The sequence below is a fragment of the Pseudophryne corroboree genome, chromosome 1, assembly GCF_028390025.1.
Source record: "Pseudophryne corroboree isolate aPseCor3 chromosome 1, aPseCor3.hap2, whole genome shotgun sequence".
NCBI lineage: Eukaryota > Metazoa > Chordata > Amphibia > Anura > Myobatrachidae > Pseudophryne > Pseudophryne corroboree.
This window is the reverse complement of record NC_086444.1, coordinates 1,126,109,171-1,126,135,686: the sequence shown is the minus strand read 5'-3', so window position 1 is coordinate 1,126,135,686 and position 26,516 is coordinate 1,126,109,171. Positions and strand designations below refer to the sequence as shown.

The following is a 26,516-nucleotide window of genomic DNA, read 5'->3' as shown; positions in this document are numbered from 1 at the left end:
GAAGGAGGAGGAAATGTAGCCGTTCACCAGGACCCTGGCGCGTGGATTCTGGTATAGCAATTTGATCCATTGAATAAAGTTTGGGCCAAAGCCCATGTTCCTCATGACTCCCCACAGGTAAGGCCACTCAACGCTGTCAAATGCCTTGGCTGCATCCAGTGAGACCACAGCCGCGTCCGAGGGGAAGTCATGAGGAGCCTGCAAAATGGTGTACAGCCTGCGCAGATTAATGGATGTGGATTTCCCAGGCATGAAGCCGGTTTGATCCGGATGAATTATAGATTCAATTACTAGGTTGAGCCGGACCGCAAGAATTTTCGCCAGGATCTTGGCATCGGTGGGGATAAGGGAGATCGGCCTGTAGGACTCCAACAGCTTGGGGTCCTTACCAGGTTTTGGAAGCATTATGAGAATCGCCTCGGACATTGAGGGGGGAAGGCTGTTAGCGGCAAACATCTCAACATACGTGTCAAGCAGCTGAGGACCAAAGAACTCAATGTAATGTTTATATAGTTCCGTGGGAATACCGTCACTACCCGGGGATTTGCCACTAGGAGACACCTCCACCGCCGACGTCACCTCCTCCAGGGTCAGAGGCGCGTCCAAGGCGTCCCTAGCCTCAGGGGAGAGTTTAGAAAGGGGAATATTTGTCAGGTACAGGTCTAAGTCCTCCGTGGAACATGTCAGACGACTATCATATACCTCCCTAAAGTAACTGAGGAACATCTGTGCGATGTCAGGGGTGGTATCTACCGTGGAGCCGTCGGAGTCAAGCAGCTGCGCTATCGTGGTCCCAGGTCGGTCATAATGCACTAAGTGAGTCAGCAAACTACCTGGTCTGTCCGCCTGCATATAGATGTTAGTGGCCCTAAACAAGAGGGAACGTGCATTTTTGTCTGAAAGGTGAGCCAGCCAGGCCTCCTGAGCCACCAGCCAGCGGGCTTTCAGCGCAGGGGTACCCTCAGTCAGGTATCGCGTCTCCAGATCCCTACACTCAGTCTCAAGCTGTCTTTCCGTCGCCCTGCGAGCCACCTTGCAGGCAGCAATTTTGCCAATCAATGTACCTCGCAAATACGCTTTGAATGCATCCCAAACAACCGGGGCCGGGGCCGATCCCACATTATCCGCAAAAAATCCCTCCCATGTGGGCGCTAAATCCGGGCAATCGCCCAGCTGGGCCAGCCAAGATGGATGCAGCCGCCAATATGACTGTCCCCTCTGACAGTCCCCATCTATTGACAGCACCAGGGATGAATGATCGGACACCCCCCGTGCTTCGTAACGGACATCCGTCACACCAGGCAGAAGCCCAGGCGAGACCAGGGCCAGGTCGATTCTGGAAAAAGAGCCATGTGTACCCGAATAACAGGAGTATTGCCGAAGATTAGGATTCTGAATCCTCCAGGCGTCTACCCACTGCATACTATCTAGAAAATCTGCGAATTTAGATCCAGATGAAATTAAGCCGCCCCCCGCCCCTTGATCTCAAGGAGCCCTCCATCTGTCCAAAGAGGCATCCAACACAGTGTTGAAGTCCCCCAGGCAGATGACAGGGGTGTGGGGGGAGGAGGCAACAAATGAGGCGGCCTTTTGCAGGACATCATATGAAAACGGGGGGGGAACATACACAGACAATAGGACAAAATTACGTGAGAACAGTTTACATTCAATGAACACGTATCTACCGTGTGGATCTGTATTTACCCTGATCATCTCAAACTGTACAGTCCTCTTTATCATTACCGACACCCCTTGGGAATAAGAGGAGTGCGAGGAATGATACGCCCACCCCACCCAAGGCCTGCGGAGCGACAACAGCCTATTTCCCTCCAAGTGGGTTTCGCTTAGACAAATGATATCCGGGCCATATTTCTTGATCATTTTAAATACTAAGGATCGCTTTACTTTGTTGTTGATGCCCCGGACATTCCACGCCAAGATTTTTAAGGGAGGCATGTCGGCCAAGTTATCAACAGGGGCACAACACTCCTAGCAACCGCCCATCCACCTGGCGCTCCGCTCACGTAATCATGTCGTCCGCAGGCCCCGGACCCCGAGCCGAACCCCTGAAAACAGTGCGACCCCACCACACCCTCTGAATAACAAGTATATAGGCTTCGTAAATTCAAAACATATAACAGAAAAACTGCTGAGAGGCCAACAGCGGCCCCCAAACATCCCCCCACCCCGTATACCTCCCCGAACTGTGGCATACCCATATCCCTAACCAAACTTTAGCCCTGGAGATCCCAAAGCCTACGGCAACACTGTACTAGGCGTACAGATCAAAACAACCCCAATACCAAAACCTTTATGCGTTTATACGTTTATAACACTTCTCAGCAAAGTCCATAACCACTAAACGAGAGGAAGCTCCCTGGACTTATACTTGCGGAATGTAGGCCCATAGAGAAGGGCGACCCGATGTCAGTCTGGAGCCAGCTGGCGAGCCCCCGGAGTATATCTGTCCAACCAGGAAGCCGCTTCCCTGGGCGAGCTGAAGAATTTGGTCTCCCCGTCTGCCACCACACGCAACCTGGAGGGAAACAGCATCGAGTAGGATAGATTCAGGTCACGAAGGCGTCGCTTTATGGGAAGAAACTGGGCCCGGTCTTTTTGAACGTCCACTGCAAAGTCCGGAAATGCCGACACCCGGATTCCATTCCGGATCAGGGGGCCCTTCACGCGTCCCAGGCGCAGGACAGAGTCCCGGTCCTTGTAGTGCAGGAATTTTGCTATAAAAGTTCGTGGTGGGGCGCCTGGGGGTAAAGGCCGGAAGGGCACGCGGTGAGCCCGCTCCACTGCAAACTGAGAGTAAAGGATTCAGCACCGTATGCCTCTTTTAGCCAGGACTCCAAGAAATCTTCGGGGTGTGCCCCCTCTTCCTTTTCGGGGAGGCCTACGAACCTCACGTTATTTCTGCGGAGTCTGCCCTCCATGTCCAGGAGTTTGGTTTGCAACGTCGTGACTTGTTGTGTAACTGCAGACACCGATCGTTGTAAAGGGCCGCTGAGGTCTTCCAAGTTGGAGACCCTTGTCTCAGTTTCGCCCACCCTCTCCCGCACTCGCTGGACGTCCTGTCGCAGCAGTGATAGATCACACTGCACCTTCTCCATCTTGTCCGACAGACGTTGTTCACTGGCCGCTATGGCCTCCAGGACCTGCTGGATGGAAGGAGCAGATGGCTGTGTATTCGCCCCCGAGTCGGCCCCGGCCGATGTATCTATTCTGGCAGGGGGGAGAGCTTAGGAGATGACTGCGTCGACTGGGTTGCAGGCTGTCGAGCAAACTTCTCCAGTTTAGCCGCGGCCGCACTCTGGCCGCCCCTCACCATCGTATTAAGGCCCAGCAATACTCAGAGTCCCGATATTCAGTGTCAAGAAGTATATGCAGTATCAGTAGCACGCCAGGCACTGGGATAGCCAGCTGTTATATTGAAGGGAGAAGGGGGACCAGGGGAGTCCAGTGGTATAAATAAATATGTCCAGTGTATGATATTCCAACAGTATAAGCAATAGGCAGGGCAGCTGGGACAAGTTCTAATCCTCCAGCCCAGTACAATCTTCACCCACACTGCACCCTGCTGTGAGGAGAGACACAGGGAGCTGCAAGTAAGATGGCCGCCCAGCACACAGATTTCCCCTTCTTCCCTCCCTGCACCAGCCTTCAGGGGAGCAGGATAATTTATATGTGGAGCCCTGGGGGTGCAGGAGTGGGGTGCCGCTCTCCTCCGGTACCGCTGGCCGCCTCGGGTGCGCGATCGTGTGCGCGCGCGCACGCGCCCGGCGGAGCTCCAAAATCGAGGCCGGGGACTGAATTGCGGCCTAGGCCCGGAGTCCGGGCGGCCGCTGGCGCGAGCCGGGAGCGCTCGCACGGATCCACAACGGTGCCTGCCGCTTCCCCAGTGCCGCCAGACAGGAGAGGAGTCCAGGGGAGACCACAAAAAGAGCCCCAAGATTGATACAGGATTAATATCCAGGGAGCTCCTCGATCCTGCTGCCTAGTCCCTTGCCGCCGTGGCCACGTGTTTTTTCAATATTTACAATACAATCCAAGAGGATATCCTTTCAGGGTAAAATATACATAGGATATTGATTATATTTTTATATATATGTCTTTTTATGTTGTTTTTAAAATGGACACTTGGTGGTAATGTTTTATGCAGATACAGAATTCTAAAAATATTGTGGAATAACATCTTTTATTGTAAGATATTAGTATAAATAAAATCATTGGGTAAGTCCCTAACACTAACTATAGGGGTTCAGGTCCGGGGGGCAGGACACCCCAGAGCCACCCAGCCAGACAACCCCAGGGCATCGCAAGAGTGATACAAATAAAGAGTTAAGGAGGTAGGAGCAGCTGCTGCTGCATGTGTGAGTAATGTGAGGAGTAAAAGAAAATAATGTGAAAGTGTTACATATATAATTAAGGTGTGCAAATTAGGGACTTACCCAATGAGAGGCTACCTTGATGCGGTGGGTAAGCTCATAGCCCTGGCCAGGTATATGCTAAATGCCTCTGGTTATTACAGGTTGAGCTAGTGTGAGACAGTGCACCTGCTACTTTTTCCCTCTGTACATTGTATTAAGTCTCAAGCAGAGTAGCACCTCATTACCTAATTAAGGTGTGCAAATTAGGGCCCCCTTCCCTTTGTTATCAATCTATATGGAATCTTTACACACAGATATCATCTTTAAGCGTTGAGACTGGCTACATAAGGACTGAGATTCTCCGCTGCTTTGGATACAATCCACCTGGTATTATACTATCACTGGCGTTTCTATAATGGGTGCAGTGTGTGCGGTGCACACGGACCACTGAGTCCACAGGGGGCCCCCACCGCACACGCTGCACCCATTTTCTAAATACTTACCCCTCCGGAGTCCCGTGTCGATGTCCACGGCGGTATTAAATCTCTGTGAAATTTTCACGGAGTTCTGCGCATGCGCAGTAGAGAAATCTCAGGGAAAATGGCCACCGCGCCATTTTCCTGGAGATCTGCACATGCGCAGTAGAGTCTGAGCGCTCTAGTGCTCAGACTCTCAGCGCTTCCAGCAGAGAGGAGGAAGCCCGAACGGAGGAGGCTGCACCCAGGCCTCCTCCTCTCTTAAAGCGCCCCTGTATACTATCCACTCATGTTACATTTCTATTGGAGGTGATTTACAGTGCAGGTTCACTCTTAAGATAGCATCAGTGAATTATATTTGTTGGAGTAATTTTTCAACATTTGGTGTCCTTTTAATTTATATTTTACGCCAGTAATTTTTACTTGCTAACTGCAAACCCCCGGGAGGTTACTAACATTATTGTACAGTATGTGAATAAATTGTGTTTACATTTTAAAATCTGGTTGTGCACATGTATTATTAAGCTCCCAAAATCCTGTTAACAAACAGATTCTGGAATCCATTAAAAATAAAATAAAAATAGTCACTGCTTCTTGGTAAACTTTCATATTATCCACAAATACAGCCATTATTATATAATAATTGTACCTACAGTCCTGTATATGTAACCTTTATGCAGAATAGCATATCACTCCCTCTGGGTAATACATACAGTACAGATATATAGAAAATTGTACCAGCTTAGAAACAACTAGCTTTGTATTCATATTTTTATACTGTACACCATGGGGTTCATTATTTAAGGAAGGGACACAGAAAATACTATGATTTTATAATGACATTTTAGAAACATTTTAAAATTTTACTTACGGATACAATAGAAGCCAATATCTCAATGCCACCTGTGGACAGGGTAATGTAGGGAATTGTATGAGGCTCGATTCCGGCTTCCGTAAATATACTGTTTGTGTAAAACCAAATCTAAAAGACATCAGAGTAGACAGATCAAAACAGAGCACATACTTTGAAAAATACAGTTAACAGATTACCACAATCTTAACATGTACATCAAAATTATGTTTATTGTAATGCAGGTAGACACAATAAGTACTGATGAAAAGGAAAACTACTGTAAACAAGTTTCTTTCAGACAAGTTACAAATGTTCAATGTGCATTCCACGCGTAGCACGGTACACATCAAGCCGGTAATCAGGTTCCTCCCAAACTCTTTGTAGCATGTGGGGCTCAATTTTAGTGATGGCTGCTCTTCTGCACATGCAGGTCAACCAGCACCGTTGCAAGTGATGATACAAATATGCGATTATCAAATCTGGCGATGTTTGTGTTCCCTGGCATAATATAAGGCTGGAGTGGAGGCTGAGCAAGAAGCTAGGAGGCTTTATGAAATTCCTGCACATGAACAGGCTAAGGCAGGATCGGGTTATATAGGCTGGGTGCTAGCTTAAGACCGACTATATCAGATACCAGGCCAGAAGTGGATATGCTGGTTACTGGGCTGGGACCGGCTAAGATGGTTACTGGGCTGGGACTGGCTAAGCTGGTTATCGGGCTCAGACCTATTAAGCTTGAACTGGTGTAGTATTAACCAGGCTGGGTGGTAATGCTGGTAGCCGAACTGGAATCTCAGGAGTCAGGGGACATGGCTGAAAAGCAACATTGCACTCTCAACCTGTGAATGCATCAGGAAGGCATTTTATTCCCCTTGCTGTGTTGGGATTGGTGGTCTGGATTACATGTCCAGATCCTGTTGTGCCATTGGTGGTTCGGTGGTCAGCTGATCTAGTCCAAGAAGGCAGCGCCCAGCAGACAGAGTCGGCGGGAGAAACAGCGAAGAGAATGCCAGGAACAGACTCTACCCAGACACAGGAGTAGCGGGCAGCCATCAGAGAGCTGCAGGAGCGTTGAAACCCCACCGGAGGAATGATGCCAATCTTACAGGTAAGTGATGGGATAACTGCTGCTGGGACCTGACAGCGATCCATGATAAAACCCCACAAAAATATATCAAATGGTGTGAGATTTGGGGAATTTGGTGGCCAACGCAGCAGTTCTTAATTAGCCGCAGCTGCACAGGTAATACATCTTTGTGGCAACCGGTCATTGAGGTGGCCCCAAACAATGTGACGGTAATGAGGAGGGGCACCAACCAGTTGAAAGAGGATGTCAGGCCTGTGTTATTCCTGCTGCGGGAGGAGCCATAGTTCCAGCATGTCAAGGTCGGTAGCTCCTGTCACAGTGGCTTCAACGAAGGCCCATAATTCTTTTGATTAGAAATGCACAGAATACATTGAAAATTGGGGGAATCATGTTTGTATTGCAAGAACGCATGGGGATTTTTAGTACCCCAAATTTTGGAAGTGAAAAGAGATGATGTTGCCCATAGCAACCAAACAAATTCTGTCTATCATTTCTCTATTGCATCCTAGGAAACGATAGACAGAATCTGATTGGTTGCTATAAGCAACATCACCTCTTTTCACTTTTAGAAGCTTTAGTAAATTTACCCCTTTATGTTTATTCACCTTCCCTGAAGTTTGGAATGCTGCTTTGTCACTAAAAAACAACTTTCCAGGGAAACCGTCCTCTTCTATTAGCCCGAGCAGATTGTCACAGAAAGACGCTTGCCAGTCTAAGGGGTACATTTACTAAGCAGTGATAAGAGCGGAGAAGTGAGCCAGTGGAGATATTTCCCCATCAACCAATCAGCAACTCTGTATCATTTTATAGTATGCAAATTATAGATGTTACTTCAGTGCTGATTGGTTGCCATGGGCAACTTCTCCACTGGCTCACTGCTGCGCTCTTATCACTGCTTAGTAAATGTAACCCTTAGTCACTGTTCTTCAGAGCTTGCAAAATCTGCAGACGTTAGGCTCTCATTTGCAAACATGTCCGCAGAAGCCAACATACAGTTTTCTGTGGCACACAAAGTTCTCTGCCTCCTCGGTAGGTGGATTTTGGGAGCTCCTTGCTAAACTTGCCTGGACATACTCCAATGCTACTTTCCCTACTGATGAATGCCTAGTCGATTTTCAATTCCAGTTGCAGCCGCTGTCTTGAAATTGTGAATACCACCTCCAAAATGACTTACCGCAGAATCAAACTGGGAATATAATTTTTGCTTACTGGCACATTCAACTATCTCTGTTATGATAATTGGTTATAATATAAAGTCACTTTGGTAGTCATTTATGACACTGAGACCATCCTATAACTCAGGTTTTCCCAAACTTGGTCCTCAAGTTACCGTAACAGTCCATATTTTAAAGCTATCCATGCTTGTACACAGATGATATACTCAAACTGACTGGGGTACTAATTACTGTAAGTCACATGTGCTTAAGCACGGATATCCTTAAAAGCTGGTCTGTTACGCAGTCTCGAGGACAAGTTTACGAACCACTGCTATAATGCGTATACAGTACACTAAAACAGCAAATAGGGGAGTTACAATGTATCCTTTATCCACAAAGTATTATCTGCTACACAGCATCCAATAAGAGACAGCATCACCTTCCCACCAGAAAGCAGGAAAGAAGAATTCCTTCGGAGGGTAGACTAAATTTCAGGGCTGGATGGAGAATTTGGAACAGGAGAATGGAGGAAAGAACAAATGATGGGATGGGGTCAGAGACAAATGACTGACTGAAGAAGCGCTATGAAGTAGAAACAAATTACTGCTGAGAGGTGAAAGAAGTGGTCAGGAATGGAAAGAGGAGGGAGAGCGTGACACAAAGAGAGCAAAAACGAAACAAATTGGAACTCAAAACTGGCTCAGCTCCAGAACTTTGAAATCCTCTATTTCACACAGTATTGCTTTAGGCAGAGTCTGAGATGAAAGCAGCAATTTGTATTTATTTAACTTTATACATGGTTTAATATAAAATGTGTCTGAAGAGCCAGAGCTGATCTGTGCACAGGCCTCCACCCACCCCCTCCCCATCATGTTAATGCTGCTGTCTGTCAATCAGGCCGAGGTGATGTGTGGGTGAGATCGCAAGGCCCGTACTGCGTACAGGCAGAACAGACCTAGAGCAGCCACATATTCCTGATAATCAGGAATCTGCGTGCAGACAGAGACAGAGATCAGGCCTGCTGTACGATCAGGATTTAATAAAAATTACAGAACATACTTACTTTTAGTGTAGAGATGGTCAGTATGGAAAAATAGGAACATGCAAGGACATAAATTTCATGGAACAGTCCATGGAAATCAGGGATGGACCATTTGAAAACTAACATGACTATACGCTACTCTCATACCTCCCAACATTTTGTTTGATAAAGGAAAGACACATAGCGTGGCACAACCACTTGGTGCCGGAAAGGAGTGTGGCCTATTGGAAAGGGTGTGTGGCCTTGCGTGGATGATGGCGATCATGAGCCACTCCCCCAGTCCCTCTGCCTCACTGGAATAGACGCTGTGCGCATGCGCACAGCGTCTATTCACTGCTGCCCTGAGCAGAGCAGCGAGTGACAGGAGCCTCCCAACTGCCCACCCCACCCCCACCGCGGGACACTGTGGTCCGTGGTAGGGACATTGGGACAGACCCCCAAAAAAAGGGACTGTCCCGCAAAAATTGGGACAGTTGGGAGGTATGTACTCTTATCAGGAGAAGTGTCCTTTATCCTAACACTATTACATCCTAGTTAGGTAGGTAGCTCTTCCACAAAAGCACACTTAGAGCACAACAATGATTCTTCCATGGGGAAAGTGGCATTATATCTTCTGTATTCTCTATGTATCACATTATTACTTGCAGTTTTCTTTATGTATCACATTATTACTTACTGAATTCTCTTTGTATTACATTGTTACTTACTGTATGCTCTTTGTATCACAATGTTACTTACAGTATTCTCTATGTATCACATTGTTACTGTATGCTCTTTGTATCACATTATTACTTACAGTATTCTCTGTGTAACACATTATTACTTACAGTATTCTCTGTGTATCACATTATTACTTACAGTATTCTCTGTGTATCACATTGTTACTTACAGTATTTTCTGTGTATCACATTGTTACTTACAGCATTCAGTCCGCAGAGCTGGTAACTAGCCATTGTTATAATAACGGTTATGAGCTGCCATCTCACTGAGCGCATCTTGAAAAGTTCAACTACAGACACTAATTGCGTGTTCCGCTGTTTCCTTGTCTCCGCTAGAACTTCTTCTATATCCTGAGAAACGTCCTTTCTTCCCAGGAATGTTCGGAAAGCTGAAAAATAAAGACAGATCTTAATTACCAATGGCAGTTATTGCAACATTCCTATAGGGTTAAAGGCCATTCTGTTGCAGCATACTGTGTATATAGATATGGTATCTCTTAGGGGGTGTGGTTCGTTGGGTCGACAGTCATTAGGTTGACCACTATTGGTTTACAGTGACTAGGTCGACACATGGAATAGGTCAACACGGTCATTAGGTCAACGTGGATAAGGTCGACATGGAAAAAGGTCGACATGAGGTGTTTTTGTTTTTCTTTTTTTGGTATCGTTTTCTTTGTAAAGTGACCGGGAACCCCAATTAGTGCACTGTGTCCCATCGCATGGCTCGCTTCGCTCACCATGCTTTGGGCAAGACGCCTTGCTCCGCTACCACTGCGCTCGGTACAGGTTACTATTCCCAATTGTAGTCCACATGGATCATAAAGTATGGGAAAGTTAAAAAAGAAAAAGAAATGTGAAAAACTCATGTCGACCTATTCATGTGTCAACCTTTGCCATGTCGACCTAGTGACTGTGTCGAACTAATGACCATATCAACCTAATGCATATCAACCAATAGTGGTTGACCTAATGAGTGTCGACCTAAAGACCGGATACCATCTCTTAGGTATAATGCAGGAAGAGCAGATTTCCCTGATACATCCCATACCTGTGTCAGGAGGTGGCACTTTGCTGTGGTAGTAAGGCAATGCATTTGGACTCTCTGGCTCAGCTCCCAAAAATTTGCATTTGCGTGCTTATTTTGTTATTATGTGCTTCCCAGGGGTGGTCTTCAGTATGCCGGCTGTCGGGATCCCGGCGCACAGTATACCGGCGCCAGAATCCCGACAGCCGGCATACCGACACTTATTCTCCCTCGTGGGGGTCCACGACCCCCCTGGAGGGAGAATAAAATAGCGTGGCGCGTGTAGTGCGCCACCGTACCCGCAGCGTGGCGAGCGCAGCGAGCCCGCAAGGGGCTCATTTGCGCTCGCCACAATGTCGGTAAGCCGGCGGTCGGGCTCCCGGCGCCGGTATGCTGGTCGCCGGGAGCCCGACCGCCGCCATACCGTACCACACCCGCTTTCCAGCACCACGTTCCATTCTGTGCAGTCATGTGAAATTAATTGCGGAACACTGACAGTATCATGTGCTTTGTAATACAGTATCATGTGCTTTGTATCATGCATTGTTGGAGCACTTAGCGTGCACTGACCTCCACTTTTCTGGCATTGCACTTCATTGCATAAAACCTACGGCCCACTCAGCTTGTATGCAGTACAGGCAAAGCATTCGTCATAGCGATTAATAGGTCTCTATTTTATGGTCTACTTACACTGCATTCACCTTTATGTACAAAATATGTGACCACATACTGTACCAATGGGAAGAAGTTACCACTGTCTGTGAGAACACACCTTAAGATTCCTATTTTCTAAAACATGATCTTGAGTGTGTTGTGTTTCTTGTTTGATTTTGCTGTGCACATGGTGGGTGTCAAGACTGAGGTTTGTGGTGAATCCGAGTTGTGAGATAAAGAGTCGGTGGTGCTTTTAAACAATAGCCGAGCCAGTCGTATAAAAGTCCTTTTCATAGATTTATTGATGAAAAATACAATAGCCAGGCACAACTGAAAAAGCCCTGAAGGTTGACAGGCTGGGGCACTCGTGGTGTCACAAATACCAAGATCCGGTCTGTTAAAGGAGTCCGGAGGGTGCAAACGGTGTGGCAACGAGACAGAAGGCGGCAAACTGTAGGTCTCACAGCAGGACGGAATCTGCTCAGGAAATGAGGCTGGACTAAGATCTGTGGAAGTTGTATCAGCTGCTGGGATGAGCTTTGAAGCACAGGACTGCAAAGGGACTAGGATATAGCTCTTTAGGGTAGACGATGCACTAGCACTTGCTGCTTGAGCAGAGGCCAGCAAAATAACCCCTGATGCCTCCTGATTGGCCAGTGGCAGCAGCAGTCAACAGACGATTGGAGCAAACAAGTCACCGGAGGAAAATCCAAAATGGCGACGTGGCACTTCCGGTTTTCAAACAGACCCTTGGCCCAAATTCAAGATGTCGGCAGTGGCACTTCTGGTTTTCAAAACGGACCCCCTACTGAGTCCTTTAGACTCCTGACAGCCTTTCAGCCACTCTCGCCCGTCACCAGTACCCCATGCCACCTCCAGATGGCACCCGTCAGAGCGCGTGAACCGGTAAGTCCAGACACGGGAGCGTCCCTGCAACCCGGACCATGACAGTGTGAAAGCAAGCACACACCTAAGAGTGATTGGAGAGCTGCACACATCTGGCACATATGACAAGCTACATAATGGAGAGGCAGGACGAGGACAGAAAGAGGTGCTATGACGTACAGTAGGTCGAGTGCAGTAACGTCCTTTTTACACAAATATGACTCACGCAGACCCACAAGAACGCCCATATACACTTGTTGGGAGGTGTATCTTTTCCTCCTAGTACATGTCTGTTGCAACTAAACGCTGATGATAATGATGATAATGACTTATGGTAAACCTGATTTACAAGAAAGGTGTGCTTCTCAAGCCCTGGCATATAGCTATGGACTAACAGTGGGTATTCATATTAGTGTCACAAAACAAAATAAATAATGAAATCAAACCAACATGACAGCTGTCTCCCACCTTTTAGAAAGAAGTGCACTCCAGTACTCTCTCCTGCTCCAGTACTGAAGCCATGGAGATTTACCAAGATGGCCTCCGCAACCTTCACTGTGCATGGGCATCCCTGTGGCATCTTACAATCTGTGACTGTGTGATGTACTGTATGGATGTGCAGCACATGTTCCTCCAAGGGAGGTACTGTAGTACCACAGCTATCACAACTGCCATGACCGCTGTCTCTGGTGACATAAACATTTTACATGTGTAACTGCTGTTACCACTGACAACTGCCTTTATCCTAAACAACCTCTGAATCAGCTAAAGGACAAACTGGCCTAAACTCCATTTCACATACCGCTAATGCCTATCAATCTACATCAATAGGACATATCAACACCCTCCTCACTCCCCACCAGAGGGGGAGAATTAACGAGAGTCCCCCTGTGGTGTGATACATATTGCTGGAACGCAATGTTTACTGGGTATGATGAAATAATATGTTTATGTTTTTTGAATCTTATGTCTGTACAGTATTTGCCAAACATTTTATTAATGTAACCCAATGTGTAGTGATAATATCTTAAATATTTATATTTAATGTAGTTAGATATAGGATGTATAGACATTGTATATATATATGTGATCAGAACTGGGAAAATTGTGTTTCAATGTGTTAAAACATGTGCAGTTTATAACATAGGGTTAATGTCTTCAATGCCCAAGTGCAGTGAGGGATATGTAGAGTGTGCAGCAGTGGACTGAGCGGGAGACATACGGGGAACTAACAGTAAAAGCTATAAATAGCACAGCTCCGTTCTGAGAGGGAGAGACTCCTCTGAGGTAATCAGACTGAAAACAGCTGTGCTCCTGTCCTGTCACCTCAGCAGGGAGCAGGGTGCTGTGGTTACCTGATTTACAGCATGGAAGGATCAAGAGCCTGCCCCTTGTTAAGTCCTGTCTGAGTGAACTGCTCTGAGAAGGGAAGTCGACAGTGATCAGCTGAATGGGCAGTGCTATGTCTGGGGGAGCAGCAGAGCTGTAAATACAGACATCCAGGTAAAGGAATAGTGGGTAGCAGTAAACTAGCCACAGAAAGCTGGATCAGAAGGCAGATTTAGAAGTGACAGCTACCCAGAAACAGGAGAGGAGGTCAGGCTGAAGAGACATTGAACACAGGCTGCAGTTCCTGGATGTTTTCAGCCCACACAGAGGATCCAGCTAGTAAGTTAAAGCAGACACAACAACACTGTATAAAATTGCAGCCACAGTTAGTTACACAGTAAGCAAAGCTGTAACTTAACCCTGCATCACTAATTAAGGTGGTAACACCAGGAAAAGTGATTTATTAAAGGAGCTACATCAATGACAGCTGAAGTGAGTCCGTATTACACACTGGAGAGGAGATAACTTTAGCTCTATTACTAGTAGTGGACTTGCAGCATTCCAGTCATATATTGTATAGCCTGAATGAGGTATCAACGACTACGGGCTAAATAACTTCAAGTACCAGACTGGTATTTCATATTTGCAGGAGCACAGCCATAACTCATAGACCAATAGAATATATATCACCGTTTCAGTAAACTCTTAGGATCTTCTAAGAGCTGCCCTCTAGACTAAGTCAAATTCTGAGCACTTTTTAGACAGCTAGACAGCAAGTGGGATATATAAAAACAGAACAGTGGTTACCCTGAAACTGAGATTTGTCACAACTGAGGGCCTGAGCTGACGGGAGGCAGCCTCAGTTGTAGGGGCTGAGATGTACCGGAACCTGGGAGGTTGTATCAGACCCCTGGACATGTAAGTAACATGAATAATAACTGCCCGAAGGCGTGACCACGACAACTTGGATAAAAGTCAATGATGTTTATTATGACAACTCCGCAACACAGCAGCAGTAAAAGAAAACGTAAAAGTCAGCAAAGAATAAATACAGTTCCTGGGTACTACAGGATGGCAGGAGCCACAGGGCACTGGTAGTGTGAGATAGTTCTTATGATCTTCTAGATGGAAAGTCCTTACCAGGCCCGACTGTAGCAATGGAGATAACCCAGGATTGTGCCAGCTGGTGTTCCAGGAAAAGCTGGGTTGCTGAAGATAAAACAGCTGCTGTGGATACTGGCTGGAACCAGACTGTTGTTAGCACGGAGTGGATACTGGCTGGAACCAGTTAAATAATAAATGAACTTGGGAGCGATGAAATATGAACTGAAATGTAGAACTTGAGAGCGGAGAAATAATAATACCGGTGGAGAGTGGTAAAGTGTAGAAAGGACACCGGCCCTTTAAGGGAAGCTGTACTCTGCTGGAAGCTGAGCTGGAAGCAGGTAATGTAGCTGGAAACAGATGAATCCACAATGGATTGGAGAGTCAGGCTACACCGCAGGTGGAATGCTGGTGCGGGTCTCTATGGTGGAAGTCTTGAGACAGGAGCTGGAACCTGGAAGACAATCACAGGAGAGAGACAAACAGGAACTAGGTTTGACAACCAAAGCACTGACGCCTTCCTTGCTCAGGCACAGTGTATTTATACCTGCAGCAAGGAAGGGATTGGCTAGGCAATTATGCAGATTATCAATACTGAGAACAGATTGGTGGAAATGATCAGCTGACAGAATCCAAGATGGCTGCGCCCATGCAGACACTTGGAGGGAAGTTTGGTTTGTAATCCATGTGGTAATGAAAACAGTAATGGCGGCGCCGGCCACCGGAGACAGGAGGCGCCAGGCTGACAGATGCACATCCAACCACGCGGACACAGCGGAGGCCGCGGCTGACGTAATCGCCACTCAGACACTCTGCATGCAGAAGTTCAGGGACGGCGGCGGAGGCCGCGGGAGACGCCATGCCAGGTGTAATATGGCGTTTACTGTGACAGCGTCCCAGAGTGACAGGAGAGGATACAGGAATGTACACATCAGGATAACAGATGGGATCCGGTCCTGGAGCGCTGAGCCAGCCTTAGGAGGCATCTGATGGGTAAGAAATGGCGTCCAGATACCCGGATCGTGACAGCACCCCCCCCTTTAGGAGTGGCCCCAGGACACTTCTTTGGCTTTTGAGGAAACTTGGAATGGAATCTCCGGACCAAGGCAGGAGCATGGACATCAGAAGCATTGGTCCATGAACGTTCCTCAGGACCATAACCCTTCCAGTCAATAAGATATTGTAGTTGACCGTAACGGTGACGTGAGTCCAGGATCTTGGCCACTTCATACTCAACGCCTCGTTGAGTTTGGACTTTCGGAGTTGGAGGAAGTGAGGAATGAAACCGATTCAAGATCAGCGGTTTCAACAGGGAAACATGGAATGTCCTGGGTATTTTTAAGAAGGGAGGCAACTGGAGTCTGTAAGCAACAGGATTGATGACTTGTTCAATCTTGAAAGGACCGATATAGCGAGGTGCAAACTTCATACTGGGAACTCTTAACCTCAAATTCTTCGTGGATAACCATACCCGATCACCCACCTTGAGAGCAGGAACTGCTCGATGCTTCTTATCCGCAAACTTCTTGTACCTGAACGATGCCTTGAGCAGAGCTGATCGTACGCTCTTCCAGATATTGGCAAACTGATGCAAGGTGATATCCACTGCGGGAACAGAAGTTGCTGGAAGCGGTTGGAACTCAGGGACTTTAGGGTGGAATCCAAAGTTAGTGAAGAATGGTGTTGAAGCAGATGAAGAATGATACTGGTTGTTATGACAGAACTCGGCCCAGGGAAGTAATTGAACCCAGTCATCTTGAGAGGAGGACACATAGATGCGGAGGAAGGCCTCCAAGTCCTGATTCACCCTCTCGGTTTGACCATTGGTCTGAGGATGGTAAGCCGTGGAAAACTTTAGCTTGACTTGGAGGACTTGACATAAACTTCGCCAGAATTTGGCTGTGAATTGAACTCCTCGATCTGAGATAATTTCTTCAGGAAGACCGTGGAGTCGGAAGATCTCTTGTATGAATACTTGAGCCAACTTGGAAGCTGACGGAAGACCGGTGAGAGGAATGAAGTGTGCCATCTTGGTGAACCGGTCAACTACCACCCAGATGGTATTGAACTTGTTGCACATGGGTAAGTCAGTAATGAAATCCATCGACAAGTGGGTCCATGGTCGACGGGGAACGGATAGTGGAACCAGTTGCCCCGCAGGCGACTGGCGGGATACTTTATGTTGGGCACACTTTGGGCAAGATGCAATAAACTCCAAGACGTCCTTTTTCAGAGTTGGCCACCAATAGGACCTAGAGATAAACTCCAGGGTTTTTTGGATACCTGTATGTCCGGCAAAACGGGAAGCATGGGCCCAATGCATGAGCTTCTTCCTTAGCATCGGCTTCACAAAACTTTTCCCTGATGGGGGCGTAGAGTCCATCCCTACCATGGAGAATGCCAACGGATTTATAATAGGATGCTTGTCTGAAGACTCTGACTCATTTTCTTGCTCCCATGAGCGGGAAAGGGCATCGGCCTTGCGATTCTGAGAGCCCAGACAGAACTGGAGTTTAAAGTCGAACCTGGAAAAGAAAAGTGCCCATCTGGCCTGACGAGGGTTGAGACATTGTGCGCCCTTCAGGTATAAAAGGTTCTTGTGGTCTGTAAGTATGGTGATTGAATGAGAAGCTCCCTCCAACAGATACCTCCACTCTTCTAGAGCGAGCTTGATGGCTAGCAACTCCTGGTCGCCAATGGCATAGTTGCGCTCAGCTGGGGAGAACTTCCGGGAGAAGAAACTGCAAGGGTGTAAATGGCCATCTTTAGCCCTCTGAGATAACACCGCTCCTACTCCAACGGAGGAGGCATCTACCTCTAAGATGAAAGGAGAGTCGATGTCAGGCTGTTTCAGAACAGGCGCAGAGATGAACCTTTGTTTTAAAAGATGAAATGCTTGCATGGCTTCTTCAGACCACTTGGACGGGTTAGCACCCTTCTTAGTGAAAGCAGTAATAGGTGCCACAATGGTGGAAAAGTCTCGTATAAACTTTCGGTAATAGTTGGCGAACCCTAAGAACCTCTGGACCCCTTTGAGGGTTAAGGGTACCGGCCAATTTTGGATTGCTTGTAGTTTCTCAGGATCCATCTCTAGTCCGGAACCGGACACAATGTACCCTAGAAACGGAATGGACTTGACTTCAAAGACGCATTTTTCTAATTTGCAATAGAGATGATTGACACGGAGACGGGACAGAACCTCTTTAACCCAAAAACGATGTTCCTCTAAATCGTTGGCAAAAATGAGGATATCGTCTAGATAGACCACGACATGACGGTATAGAATGTCTCTGAAGATCTCATTGACAAAATGCTGGAAGACAGCTGGAGCATTGCTCAATCCGAAGGGCATGACGAGGTACTCATAATGTCCGTCACGGGTGTTAAAGGCGGTCTTCCACTCGTCACCCTCACGGATCCGGATGAGATTGTATGCACCTCGCAAGTCCAGCTTTGTAAAGATGGTAGCTCCGCTAACTCTGTCAAAGAGCTCAGTAATCAGGGGTAAAGGATAACGGTTCTTGATGGTAATGTCGTTCAAACCTCTGTAGTCGATGCACGGCCGCAGACCACCATCTTTCTTTTTTACAAAAAAGAAGCCTGCGCCGGCTGGAGAAGAAGAAGGTCGAATGAACCCCTTTGCTAGGTTCTCTTTAATATATTCCTCCATAGAATGCGTCTCAGGCAGAGACAACGGATAAGTTCGGCCTCGAGGTGGAACCTTCCCTGGAACGAGATCAATCGGACAGTCCCATTCTCTATGAGGAGGAAGGATATCAGCAGAAGCTTTACTGAACACATCCGTGAAATCTTGATATGGAGGAGGTGGAACATCAGACGACCTGGGGGAGGAAGAACAGACAGGCAATACTTTAAACAAACATGTCTCAGCACAGGAGGAACCCCATGCCAGGATTTGCGTAGTCGTCCAATCAATTGTAGGATTGTGAAGACGGAGCCATGGAAGGCCCAGGACCACAGGATGTGTGGCTCTTGGAATCACTAAAAAAGAAATAAGTTCGGAATGAAGAACTCCCACTCTCAGACGAACTGGTAGAGTCCTTAAAGAAATAACTGCATCAAAAATTTTGCTGCCATCCACGGCAGTTAAAGAAATGGACGAAGGAAGTCTCTCGGTGGGTAGGGACCACCGTTTAACATAGGCTTCGGTAATAAAGTTCCCAGCTGCTCCGGAATCAAGGAGGGCAATGACGTTCCGATAACGTTGAGCAACTTGAAGCGAGACTGGGAGATTACAATCTTGAGGAGATGGAGAGGAGATCATTACTCCTAGCCGGCCCTCTCCTTGGCGAGCTAGGATTTGGAGTTTCCCGGACGTTTGGGACAGGCATTAATGGTGTGAGACGGAGCTGCACAATAGAGACAGAGAAACTCGGAGAGACGTCTTCGGCGCTCAGCAGGAGTTAAACGGGAACGGCCAAGTTGCATGGGCTCATCTTTAGATGGTGACAGTTGACGAGGAGGAGGAGCAGAAGATTTTGGAGCAGATGATCTTCCACGCTCAGTTGCTCTCTCTCTGAAACGTAAATCAACTTTCGTGCAGAGTGAGATTAGCTCATCTAACTTAGAAGGTAAGTCTCTGGTAGCTAACTCATCTTTAATACGCTCAGATAAGCCATGCCAGAATGCAGCATACAGGGCCTCGTCGTTCCATGCCAGTTCGGATGCCAGGATCTGGAACTGTATCAGATATTGTCCTACAGTACGTGACCCCTGGCGTAAACGGAGAATCTCGGATGAAGCTGAGGTTACCCGGCCTGGCTCGTCGAAGATGCGCCTGAATGTTGACACGAAGGCAGTGTAGGAAGATAGCAGGGTGTCGGACCTCTCCCATAACGGTGATGCCCAATCAAGGGCTGAGCCACTGAGAAGAGAAATAATGTAGGCAATTTTTGTACGGTCACTGGGAAAATTGCCAGGTTGTAGCTCAAACTGAATCTCACACTGGTTGAGAAATCCCCTGCAGAATCTTGGAGATCCGTCAAATTTTGCTGGCGTTGGAAGATGAAGACGTGGAGCAGAAATGGGTAAGGTGGGTGGGGTTATAGCTGGAGTCACTGTGGTTGACGCACCAGACGCGCCTGATCCACGGAGAGTTGTCTGAATCCCATCCAGCCGAGTAGAGAGATCCTGGAGACAGCGGATGATGTGGCCCTGTGCAGCCTCCTGATGTTCTAGTCGGGCTGCCAGTTCTTGCATCGGCCTGGCCGCTTGATCCTGGTCTCCGGCTGGATTCATTAGGTCAGTGCTTACTGTCACAACTGAGGGCCTGAGCTGACGGGAGGCAGCCTCAGTTGTAGGGGCTGAGATGTACCGGAACCTGGGAGGTTGTATCAGACCCCTGGACATGTAAGTAACATGAATAATAACTGCCCGAAGGCGTGACCACGACAACTTGGATAAAAGTCAATGATGTTTATTATGACAACTCCGCAACACAGCAGCAGTAAAAGAAAATTTAGAACTTGAGAGCGGAGAAATAATAATACCGGTGGAGAGTGGTAAAGTGTAGAAAGGACACCGGCCCTTTAAGGGAAGCTGTACTCTGCTGGAAGCTGAGCTGGAAGCTGAGCTGGAAGCAGGTAATGTTGCAGCTGGAAACAGATGAATCCACAATGGATTGGAGAGTCAGGCTACACCGCAGGTGGAATGCTGGTGCGGGTCTCTATGGTGGAAGTCTTGAGACAGGAGCTGGAACCTGGAAGACAATCACAGGAGAGAGACAAACAGGAACTAGGTTTGACAACCAAAGCACTGACGCCTTCCTTGCTCAGGCACAGTGTATTTATACCTGCAGCAAGGAAGGGATTGGCTAGGCAATTATGCAGATTATCAATACTGAGAACAGATTGGTGGAAATGATCAGCTGACAGAATCCAAGATGGCTGCGCCCATGCAGACACTTGGAGGGAAGTTTGGTTTGTAATCCATGTGGTAATGAAAACAGTAATGGCGGCGCCGGCCACCGGAGACAGGAGGCGCCAGGCTGACAGATGCACATCCAACCACGCGGACACAGCGGAGGCCGCGGCTGACGTAATCGCCACTCAGACACTCTGCATGCAGAAGTTCAGGGACGGCGGCGGAGGCCGCGGGAGACGCCATGCCAGGTGTAATATGGCGTTTACTGTGACAGCGTCCCAGAGTGACAGGAGAGGATACAGGAATGTACACATCAGGATAACAGATGGGATCCGGTCCTGGAGCGCTGAGCCAGCCTTAGGAGGCATCTGATGGGTAAGAAATGGCGTCCAGATACCCGGATCGTGACAAGATTTTGTTTAAAGAAGGGATTAATACCCTTGGATACTACTATATAAAGATCTAGGAGCACGTCACTGACTACAAATGTTGGATATTAACTGATATACAGAGATTATAGTAGAACATCAACTAATTGTAACTTTATTTAATTCAACTCAGCAAGGGAGAACTACAGTGTAATTGAACCCGGGTTCATCAAACAATAAAGAACCATCCATAATAAACAAATTTGTGCACCAACGAGAGTATGGCCAACAACGAAACTTACAAATGATTTAATTCTTAATATTTTAATTATTTCTGTATTTTAGAGTTTCATAGACTACAAGAGTAGTAACGTTGGTACAGCGCGTGAGTGTGGGTTTGTGTGAGGTAGTATATCTTATTGGGTCCAGGACCGTTTTAACTTGTGAAATAAGGGTACAAACTCAAGGGTGCTGGAGGGAGTTATAGCAAATAAATGTATTATTATTTATTCAAGCTTTTATATCAAACAAGTTTCTGTACTCTATATATTTATTGAAATGTGACTGCATCCAAATGTAATACGTATATCAATAGCTTTTGTGGTCATTTTTATATGCTGGCCATGGGAGTTCATTAGCTAATAATTGTTTACAAGTTAATGCTTTATTATTATTCTGTGCCAGTCTATGGAGGATGTCGGTCGAAGAGCAAGTTCCAGCTTAATAAATTCTTCATATTTATTTTTTCCTTGTGTCAATTTAATTGACTGAGTGTACTTATTTGCTAATGGTATTAGGGTTTCCCAAGACTGCCCTATTATTAGAAATAACACAAAACTTGGGTGGAGGCATAGCCACAATCAACTGAAAAATAAAATTGTGAGTGTAGTTTTGTTTACCACGTCCCATCTTACAGGTGAGCAAGTGTTACATTAGCCTTATTCAGACCATCTAGAATATATAGCTCCCTACTGTTAACTTGTTATGCCAATGTTTTCTATTTAGAAACTTCTTTCTTAACTGGGGATTTGAACAGGTGCAATGATGGAACAATTACACCATGGCCACAGTTCCAGGCATAAATAAGTCCAACCCCCCCCCCCCCCCACACACACACACACACCTCCACCTCCACCTGAGGCAGAGTTAGTGCTGCACCTGATTCCCAGTACCTCTGTCCAGTTCGGCCATACCAGCAGGACCAAGGACGCTCGGGACATCAGTCGATCAGCGCTCACCAAGCCATACTCCTGTAGCGCCAGGTTTCTAAATCCACGCCCAGGACAACTACCATTGTGCACACAGAGCCACAACTACTATAAAGTAAGCTAACAAATTTCACTGCAATCTGAGGAGTCAGCCCCCAGTGAGCACGTTGTTACAAAGGGTGATTTACATTGTGTAAAAATATATGGATTAAGACTACTCCATGTTATACTTCCGTTGGAATTTGCTATTCACCCTCCTCAAAATTCCACTGCTTCTGGTGTGAGATTAATTTGTTTTTCGTTTGTGCCTATCTTCATATGACAAATAAAGCCATCGCCTACTAGATTAATAAATTTCTCCTGTCAGCTACACTAACACTAAATAGCAACTCGGAATAAGACTAATCAACTCAAATTGGCTTTGCTACAAAAATAACCATTGTATTCGGGACTCTGCCCATAATAATGTACTGTATTTATGTTGCAAATGTGCACAGGAGATTTTATTAATCATTGACTAATAAATTGATTGATTTCATCTTATTAACCTTTGTATGCTGTAAACCATAAGCTCGTTTTTTTAAAATTCCTTCTGTGATGTTGCCTTAACGATGGCACAGTGCCAGAGTCTGTCTCCTGTGCTCTGCCATTTTCAACCTGGCATCAGTCAGGTTGGGTCATTATGACCCGGGCAGATTTCACTTGTGTGTATTTTTTTGTAATGTAATGCAACGTTACCAAACTTCTCAGTAGCTGGAGTTAAGACCCCTCACTTCTTGTTTTTCACCACAGCTTAGTTGACGTGCAACCTCACAGGGAGATAGACGTGCGCAAACGTCAAAAAGGTAAATATGACTCAATGTTACAATTTCGAGCCAAATTAGTGTAGTGTTTATTGTTTATGTTTTTTGTTATTTATAGGTTTTTCTTAAAAATGGATCGCGAGGAACATGAAAGGCAACGTATTTGATCTTTTTTAGAGGTATCTGATTCAGAAAGAGAATCGGAGATTTCCTTGGAGAGTCTTCTGAGGAGCCACCAGCAAAAGTTCAAGGTGGACGGAAAAGATATCAAGTTTGTTCTGCTAAAAAAGATCGCAAGACCACCGCAAGACCACCCACACATGCACAATCTGTAACAAGTTTATTTGCCCCGAACATATTGTTCCATACTGCAGCAAGTGTGCTGATATGCTGCAAGAAAGTGATTAGTATAAAGGTGGGTACACACTAATAGATATATCTGCAGATCAATTGATCTGCAGATATATCTATGTACGGATCGAGCAGTGTGCTGTGCATACACACTGCCCGATCCGTCGGGGGACTGACGTCCAGTTCAGCTGTCAATCACCGCCGGCCGCCGCAGCATGTGTACGGGCGGTCGGACGACCGCCCCGTACACACACAGCGACGCGCCAATATATCGTTAGATATATTGGCCGTCGGCTGTGCTACGCGGCCGACGCGATACGTCTGTGAACGACGGAGTTCACAGACGTATCGGCCGTACACACTGGCCGACGGTCCCGCGATATATCGGCCGTTCAAGAGAACGGCCGATATATCGACCAGTGTGTACGGGCAATAAGACTGCATTTATTTCCCAAAGATCTCGTATTCACTTACACCAAAACGTAAAATTTATGTCAAAAAGTTTACTTTTATCTGGTTTAATAACAGTGAGACTAAGGATGTCTATTTTTGTTAATTATTTTCATAGCTTTTCATAATAGTAAAATAAAGTTCCTAAGATGACTTCTAAGGTCTTTTATTTCACATAAATAACTTTTTTAAGAGTCTTTTAACTAAAATATACTGATGGATTTACAAATCTTTGAAAAAAAATAAGAAATGTGGGGTTAAATATTTCAGGGTAATTTTGACCCACCTGACTGCCGGTGTAACAATTTTCTACCGTACTGACGCCGGGTTAAGAAGACATCACTGTAAAGATGGCTCCACCTGCAGAAGTATAGAGGAAGGTTCTCCCCTTAACCAATGGACTGTGTGTAATGCACACTCTGGAGCTAATTCAGGTTGGATCACAAATCGCGTTCAAACTGGAATTATTACGATCGCCCCACGGGCTCATGTGTAGCACCTGTCCTGCACATGCGCCTGAACTTTCTGTGAGGAGGAGGCCAAGAAAATGCAATCGCCTCTGCCTGTCAGTCAAGCAGAGGCAGTCCTGGGGCAGAGGGGGTGGCAACGCTCCGTTAACAGGGTGGAGATGGAGCATTGCGGGGGCGGTGCGGCATGAACAGGGGGCGGAGGTGGCCAAAAGGGGGCATGTCGGGGGCATGGCCACGGCAACTGCGTCACATCACACGCAGCCGACGCGATTGAGAACATGGTGGCGGGCCTCCTGCCGGCGCAGCTAAGCTGCGCCAGCAGGAGGCTTACTCAGTTTCTGCTAACAAGCAGAAATTGCGATGCGTTCGCAATTTCTGCTTGTTGAGCGGGGAAAGGCTCCGGTCAGCATGCTGGGCGGCCTTGACCAGCGATGGGTGGCCCCCAGCATGCGATCCAAAGGAGTGCAAATTCTGCTAATTAGCAGAATTTGCAATCCTTACTGAATTAGGCCCTCTGTACCAATTATAGATACGACACTGCCCCTCACCATAAAGTTTAACCAACACTAGGACTTACAGCTTGGACTGGTTTACCTAGGGCCTGATTCATGTTTGTAAGTAAAGCAAATTATCAATCAACTGGGCAAAACCATGTGCATTGCAGGTGGGGCACATGTAACATGTGCAGAGAGAGTTAGATTTGGGTGGGTTGTGTTCAAACTGAAATCTAAATTGCACTGTAAAAATAAAGCAGCCAGTATTTACCCTGCACAGAAACAATATAACCCATCCAAATCTAAATATCTCTGCACGTTACATCTGCCCCACCTGCAGTGCAACATGGTTTTGCCCCATTGCTTGATAATTTGCTTTACTTAGAAGAATAAATCAGGCCCTTTAAGAGGAGGAACAAACGGGGTGGGATTCCCTCAGAAAAGCCGCAGCGAGCTCCTATGCCAGCATTGGTGCCTTGTCATTGCAGAAATGAATCTGGGCAGCACAAGGCAGAATTGTCTAGGGGAATCAGGAATAGGCCTACTACCACAATGTAAGCAGTGGGTGTAATGAGTGAAAGTGAGCAAAACTTTACTGCGTAGAGCAACAAGTCCCAGCATAACCTGGCAGCCCTTAACTGCCAGTGCTGATGCTACAGATACTAAGATGCTATCATGCTTATGTCTTCTGAATCTGATGCTTGGAAAAATACACGTGCTTACATGGGCTGTCAGTGTCAATGCTATAAGTTAACTTCATTGTGTTAATAAAGTTTACTGTAGCAATGCATGAATGAACTTCATTGAACAGTGTAGTCCATTCATAACTGCCATGGGACCTATTAGAGAGGTTTTCTCAGGCTCCAGACAATCTGATTGACTGTTTGCTAACAGGAACCTTCTCATTCATTTCACCACAGCTCCACTAGGAACAGCTCCTTTATATTCCAACAGGTCTTTCTTTCTTCCTTCCTTTCTTCCTTCCTTTCTTTCTTTTCCTTTCTTTCTTCCTTTCTTTCTCTTCCTTTCTTCCTTCCTTTCTTTCTTCCTTCCTTTCTTTCCCCCAATGGCTGCCGCTGTCAGTCACCTTGCAGACGCAAGGCATAGGGTCATGTATGAGCACTGTGGCTGGTGCATGTGCATAAACCACCTTAATGCAGACGCACAGCTGCGTTCGGGTCTGAATGACCCCAATGTTCCTATGCTGAAGCACTAAACATCAGGTACAGGTAAATATTAGAATATCTACTATATAAAATTACATTTCAGCAACAAGACTTGGCAGCGAATCACCCTCAAGAACATTCAAAAGCATAGACAAAGTCACTTGGAAAAAGTTGACTACAAAGTATTGGCCTACTTTCATTCCTAACCCCTGTGGAATAGAGAAAGATCAGAGGACACTTTAATGAAAAGTCTGCCGTAGAATTAAAGCAGAGCAAGTCTGGTCTCTGTGGAGCAAATCTGTGCTGACACAGTGACTTCTATAAAGAGAATAGGTAACTCCATTAAGAATTAAATCATAATGGACATATATGAAACATTAAGGTATAATACAGTATTCAGTAATATACCGCAGCTATTATTCAGTAATACACCAAGGTTAAATAGTTGCGTAGCAATTTCCCAGATTTACCTGCTAAGCCATTGGGTCTGACCCAGCCTGAATAGAGGAACATTCTGACATAATGTGAACTAGGGTACTATGGTTCATAAAAGACAGAAACGCACTAATATGGGAAATAACATTAGCTAGGGCACTACTATGGTCACAAAATAAATAGGA

General features: G+C 46.5%; 1 protein-coding gene and 1 long non-coding RNA gene across 5 annotated transcripts in view; one reads left to right on the top strand and one right to left on the bottom strand.

Annotated features, from left to right (window-relative positions):
* Window positions 1–26,516, bottom strand: part of SLC2A9 (solute carrier family 2 member 9) — a 724,331-nt gene that overhangs the window by 416,524 nt on the left and 281,291 nt on the right. For all 4 annotated transcript variants that reach the window (XM_063923094.1, XM_063923104.1, XM_063923114.1 and 1 more), the window contains 2 exons: window positions 9,909–10,096; window positions 5,721–5,831 (listed from right to left, as the gene is read on the bottom strand). In XM_063923094.1, the coding sequence (XP_063779164.1) occupies window positions 5,721–5,831; window positions 9,909–10,096 (299 nt within the window). The remainder of the gene's footprint in view (window positions 1–5,720; window positions 5,832–9,908; window positions 10,097–26,516) is intronic.
* LOC134927976 (uncharacterized) lies at window positions 13,569–23,874 on the top strand. Its single transcript, XR_010177796.1, has 3 exons — window positions 13,569–13,938; window positions 22,955–23,007; window positions 23,084–23,874. It is a non-coding gene; the product is annotated as an uncharacterized LOC134927976 (long non-coding RNA).